This window comes from Macrosteles quadrilineatus, unplaced genomic scaffold (genome assembly GCF_028750875.1).
Source record: "Macrosteles quadrilineatus isolate MER2022 unplaced genomic scaffold, UCM_ALF_1.0 Scaffold_2__2_contigs__length_208266976, whole genome shotgun sequence".
Taxonomy (NCBI): Eukaryota; Metazoa; Arthropoda; class Insecta; order Hemiptera; family Cicadellidae; genus Macrosteles; species Macrosteles quadrilineatus.
Genome location: NW_026542595.1, coordinates 104,460,466 through 104,466,647, shown reverse-complemented (window position 1 = coordinate 104,466,647; position 6,182 = coordinate 104,460,466). Strand labels below are relative to the sequence as shown.

Genomic DNA, 6,182 nt, shown 5'->3' with positions numbered 1-6,182 from the left:
CTAAAGTGAAATAGTGTGTAGGCGAACTCAGACGATCCAATATTTTTGTATACAAACAACTTGTAACATAAACATTTCAATGACAGTTAGAAACCAGCTGTTAGTTAAACCACCATTAAAACGACTTAAAACTCGCCCGTCGGCTGCTAGATTTTTTGAAAATTTAAACTTAATTTCTAAAAAAACTGAAACCCTAATCTAAAATTATGGCTTCGACATTCCCTAGTTCTCAAAATGATCTTTCGTTCACAAAACACAAAAATCATGAAAATCCGTCAAGTGGTTGATTCAGAATCGTGAAATAAAGAAACCCTGTCACGTTTTAATATATAGGATAATTAATTACACAGGCTTATAGAAGTCCACTTTTAACCACGGTATGGATAAAATGTCTAGGATATAATTGTATAGCCTATTGAATAATTGTTTGTAGTTTATCAGAAAAATGTATTTTATTTATTCTTGCTGTCATTCATTATTAGGAATATAACTTGCATAATATTTAATTAATTCATTCACTGTAGGGTAAGGGAGGTTAAGTGTACGCACTTAGTGCATTTTTTGCTGTAAATGACCAAGTATAAGGTATATGAAACTCAAATTTTCACACAATATGCTTTAGTTATTACCTATCAAAAGTACAAAGTTTTGTACATTTATATAAAAATATAAGTTAATAAAAAATTATTTAGAAAAAAATGCCATTTGCGTACTCTTGGGCTCCCGGGAGGGTAAGAGTACGCGGATGATGGGCTAAGAGTACGCACTAGCAGTGATCACACACAAATGGTCCGCTGCCTTCATAAGCAGAGCAAGTCTCATGCCACCACACATTGCAGATTCCACACTGGATCCAGTCTTCAACAAAAGATTCTCCGCATCCACCGCAGACGGTGACGTCTTCTTGAGAACTCCTGTCTTGGGAAGTTCCCGGTTGGGCTGAACTTGAGCATGGTTGATCAAGGCGTAGGATTTTTTTGGGAATAACGTCTGAAGGTTCTTTTTTGATAACCTTGTTCTGCTTAATAGGTGTGCTTTTCTCAATTTTTATATTAACTCCCTTTTTCTTTAGGCTCGCAGGGTTATTTTTAACTTTTTCTGTTTGAAATCCTTTAAAAAGGCTTTTTTTCGCAACCTTATTAGCTTTAATTCTTTCAATTTTTTCCAATTTCTCTTTCTCTAGGTTTAGTTTGACCTTTTCCTTGTTCTCTAACTTAGCTTTAAAAGGTGAAGAAGTAATTATTTCTGATTTTTGAGATGGGCGTTTGCCTTTCTGATCTGGCATGACCTCTCGTTTTGGCAAAGGAAGTAACAAATGAATGGACTTTTTTATAGTTGAACTTTGAGTCGAACTTTTGATTATCTGTGCCTCAGGTACAAGTTCCAGTGGGTCTGCAGCTTGCTGTCCCTCAGGTGACTCGATATCCAATGGTAGGGCTAAGTCTTTGTCTGGATTACTGGCATCAGTCACTTGGTCTTGGAGGTTTGCTGTCTCATCTTCATTTTGGCTTTGAGGTTGTTCAGTGACAAGGGATGGGGCAAAAAGCTCATCATCAATGATGTCTGGATTAAAGGGTTCGATACCAGTAACTTTAAATCCTTTTTCAGCGAGCTTTATCTTGGCTGTTGCTGAATAAGCTTCTTTGAAAATGCCAGCTACATCTCTCAACTTTATCACTTCACCAGGATGTTGAACAAGCCATTTTTCCGCTTCAGTTGAAAATGCTGATTTGAGTGGGCCATAGAAACACTTATCGAGAGGTTGGATGATGTGGCTTGCATGAGGTGGAAGAGTCAAAAATGTGACATTGTTCTCTCGGCAGTACAAAATTGCCTGAAGGGAACAGTGTGTAGAGTGATTGTCAGCGATGAGTAAAACAGGGTCATCAGCAGATGGTTTTGTATGCTGCACAAAATGTTTCAGCCAATCAAGAAATAGATCGGAGTTCATATATCCAGTGTCCGTCACAAGTCTCAAAGTTCCAGGAGGAGCATCTGTGAAAAGAGAAGGATTCATTCTTTTTCTTGGAAAAATTAGTGCAGGAGGCACAAAAACTCCAGTTGCACTCATGCAGCACACTGCTGTGACTGTTATTCCCCGCTCAGCACTTGCAATTTTGCAAACTGTTTTTTTACCTTTAGGCGTCAATACCTTTGGAGTCCTACTAGGGACTGTCGACAACCCTGTCTCATCAACATTAAATTTCCTGTGAGCAGGAAACTTTTTTTGAATGCAACATTCTTTCAAATTATCATAAAACCTAGACACCTGAACTCTATTGAAACCAATTGCCCTAGCCATACTACAATTTTCAGGTGCCCTAACAGAGAGGTTGTTTCTTTTACAAAAAGATTTTAGCCAATCTTTGCCAGCCATTTTTTTTCTTGATTGAACCGTTCAGAAACACCATTCATTTGAGCGTAGTCAAAAGCAACTTTCATTATGTGTTTCCTAGTCAATCCATAAAATCTTGAGTCAAGGTCCCTGCAATGTTGAGCTAGCTCACGCTCCATCTCATCAGTCAAGGCCTTCTTGTATCTCCCAAGTGACTCTGCTACTGTCCCCTGCAACAAGCACACAGTTTAGCCTAAGCTATAGATATTAATTAGTGATCCGTACAGATGTCACAAAAGTGATAAAATCCACAAACAATGTCTGTAAAAACGACAGGGTAGCGCAAACAGGTCCCTCCGCAAAAAAAAAAAAAACATTGTTGACTGGGCCAGTATGAGCGATGTTCACAAACTTTCTGATTATAGCACCTTTATACCATCTAGTACAGTAGCTTATAAGTAATAGTGGCAAGGACTTTGGCTGAAGAAAAATAGCTAATAACTTACAGTTTTCAGCCTTTTTCGCAAAGTGCACTCGTTGATCCCCAACTCTCGAGCTACTTCCCTCTTGCTCTTCCCAGCTTCTAGTTTTCGTTTAGCTTCTTCCAAGGTCTCAGCGGTTAAAAGTACTCTGTCGGTTTTTCTTTTGTATGGAGCCATTTTAAAGAAAACAGTGAATCTGAAAAAAAGAAAATGTTACTAATTTATTGCTAAATAACGAAATTGAACAGATTGACAATTTGAGTTGATTGATCTCCAAACAAGAGCAGATTGATTTTTTTATGTAGCAATCGCCGACAGGGAGGATAAGAGTACGCAGTGTGGGTAAGAGTACGCAGTGCTGCGTACTCTTAGCCTCCCAGACCATATTTAAAAAAAAATGTCACTAGGTGCCAGCACCTGTCAGCAACTGACTCAAAACTTACATCGTTCGATTCCTAATTAACTATTCTAAGCTACTATGTGGGACAAAGGAATCTACAAGCTATAATCAGGTCACAAAATCATAAGTTCTGTGTTCAAAATATTACATGCCAAAGTATAAAAACTGCATTTTACCTTGTCAAATCCAAACGAAGACGAGCTGAAGTTCGGCGTGATGGCGGCTTCCTTCTTCGTTGGTGGCACACTGAACTAGCACAAAACTAATTCCCTGCAGTGCTGCCAACTGACCAAAAAATCCCTGCGTACTCTTACCCGACCGCGTACTCTTACCCTCCCTTACCCTACTACAATTTATTCAGTTCTAAAGCCAAACAGCCGGGAGATGGACCGGCCAACGCTTAGTCGCTTACTACAGTATGATCCATTCGCCAATCGTGGGAGTACAGCTGTTTTAAAATAAAATTAAAATAAGCTCAAATTCAATAAAAATTATATAATATCTAATATAATTAAAATTAATTTTTGGTTCTAATATTCCAGATTATCGACAGCTACAGAACTCTACCATAGTGTCTTATCAAGGCCATTCTAGCCTAATTCGAAAGGGCTTTTCCCAACTTTAATAGCGTAGTCAAGTAATCAAGTAATCAACATAATCAATTAGTCACGCGACATGTTAAATACCACTTCCTTGACCGTCTCAAAAATAGTATTGTTAACAAAATTCAAATAAACAGCAATCTGACACATACTTTCATCCAGACCGCCTACTAGCTCCGAACAAGCCTCTCACACGAAGTATACGACAACGCGCAACATAACGCTACGATTTTATTACGAAGGTTAGCTACGTTTATTTCCCGTTATAACTTACGCATACTCATCTGCCACTTATTTTACCCGCTCCAAATTAGATTTTCAATATCTAAATTTTAGTAACTTAGTTTTGCCGACTCGTATAAATCCCCACCAGTTCCTACCTGCCAGTGAATAGCGGTGGATATATTTCGGTTTGTTTGGATCAATTAGCTACGAAAGTACATTTGTTCCGTTCGCTTAACGAATAAGTGTTACGTACATTTATTTGAGTTAATTCGTTGTTTAAATACCCCGAGACTCGTCATCTGAGTTCTAAACCCCGTTTTTTTTTGTTTTTTCTTGGCGGGTGAAAGAACCAAGTCTTGGGAGTAGGTTGATTCGAACAATCAGCTACGAATATTAATATAAAATTTGTTTTAAACCGTATCGTGATAAATTCTCCGTTCGATTATATTAAGTAAACCCCGACAGCTCTGTAGGGATTTTATTCAAGATTTTGTTTATTCGATCGTGGAATTTTTATTAATTTTACTAGAGCTTTTAGCATCTTGTGCTTGTATGAAACACTTGCATTAGCGAAATGCATTTGTTTTAGTGTTTACCGTCCACTAAAAACCAGTTTGCTAACCACTTAGACCAGTAAAATTAGCTAAAACATTTGCCGTGCCTTTAAATCATTCTCGAAAACCTGGAAATTGTTTTAAAGTGTTTATTTTATATGTAAGTAAAAGGAATTAAAATTTATCCCACAGGGGGATGCCTCAAATCAAAGAAATAAAATAAGCCAACTTAGGCCTATATTACTTAACATAGGTTATCAGTAAGGCAGCAGTTATTTTTTTCAATTCTCGGTGCAAATAGAGATACTTAAAATTAGTTTCTCCAAAAATCAACATATTACTCCAACTGTAAATTAAACGTTTGGTAATTGGTAAGGCTCGAACCCGTGAACTTCTGGCTCATACACAGCCAACTACTAGGATGAAACATAAATTCAGACCACCCATCATCCCAAGAGTACATAACACCTACGAAATGTAAATTTAACATCCAACATTTGGTGGCCTTTACAAAGGCCATTTTTTATACTCATCTGTAAAGTTCCAATTAATGTAAAATTCCAAGCCTTCTTTCAACTGTTTTTAACATTTGATACATGAATTATCATTTGTTTTGCATTGTTATGAACTACAGCAAGTAGATATGTATAAAATAAAATAAAAATATAATGTTTTTTTTGTGATTGGTAGGGATCGAACCCGTGAACCTCTAGTTCATACATAGCTTCATAAACTACCAACCGCTAGAAACAAACATCATTTAGATTACCTCTCATCCCAAGAGTACAAAACACCTACGAAATGTAAATTTAACATTTAACATTGGTGGCCTTTACAAAGGCCATTTTTTATACTCAACTGTAAAGTTCCAATTAAGCCTTCTTTTAACTGTTTTTAACATTCGATACATGAATTATCATTTGTTTTGCATTTGTTATGAACTACAGCAAGTAGATATGTATAAAATAAAATAAAAATATAACGTTTTTTTATGATTGGTAGGGATCGAACCCGCAAACCTCTTAGATCAAGGACTCACGCTACTCCCACTACGATACAAGGAGGGAGAGAGCTTCTTTGAATAAATATTGTCTCCGTCATTGTATTTCCAGATCTCCGGTATTAAACAACTACCGCTTACAGAGCAGCATTAACCTACAGAATTAAAAGTAATACTAAACTGTGATCAAGAATGTTTAGAGTTGGAAATATTTTTTCATACAGTGCTACATTACCGACTTAGATAGTTCAAATTCAAAGTAGCGTACTGCTTTACCCACACCGCCCGCAGGTGTGTGTGTGTGTGTGTCCACCAACGGAACGATTAATGCGGGTTCAAGTTTTAGCGAATTTCCCTATAGGGAAGTAGCTATTACCGTAGGTGGCATGGTAAGACCTAGGCCCGGGACCGATTTACTTTTTCATTTTGATGTCCCCAGAGGCCAAAAACACCATTCGTTCAAATTTTTATATATGTATATATATATATATATATATATATATGTGTCCGTGAACGCGATAACTTGAGTAATTTTTGTCCGATTTTGATGAAATTTGGTTTAAAGGTGTAAAGTGGGATAAACT

The 6,182-nt window shown here is 37.0% G+C and overlaps 1 protein-coding gene across 2 annotated transcripts; it reads right to left on the bottom strand.

The window, feature by feature from the left end:
- Positions 1-586: 586 nt before the first annotated feature.
- On the bottom strand, positions 587-3,511 carry LOC128986907 (jerky protein homolog-like). 2 transcript variants are annotated; one of them, XM_054407515.1, is made up of 3 exons: positions 3,394-3,511; positions 2,842-3,013; positions 587-2,565 (listed from the first exon to the last, which is right to left on the bottom strand). In XM_054407515.1, exon 3 carries the CDS (start codon positions 2,375-2,377, stop codon positions 767-769), a length of 1,611 nt encoding a protein of 536 aa, XP_054263490.1. In that variant the 5' UTR covers positions 2,378-2,565; positions 2,842-3,013; positions 3,394-3,511; the 3' UTR covers positions 587-766. The 2 variants fall into 2 exon arrangements, with proteins under 2 accessions (XP_054263490.1, XP_054263489.1); XM_054407514.1 differs by lacking the exon at positions 3,394-3,511 and having other exon boundaries at positions 2,842-3,165.
- Between the last annotated feature and the right edge of the window lie 2,671 nt (positions 3,512-6,182).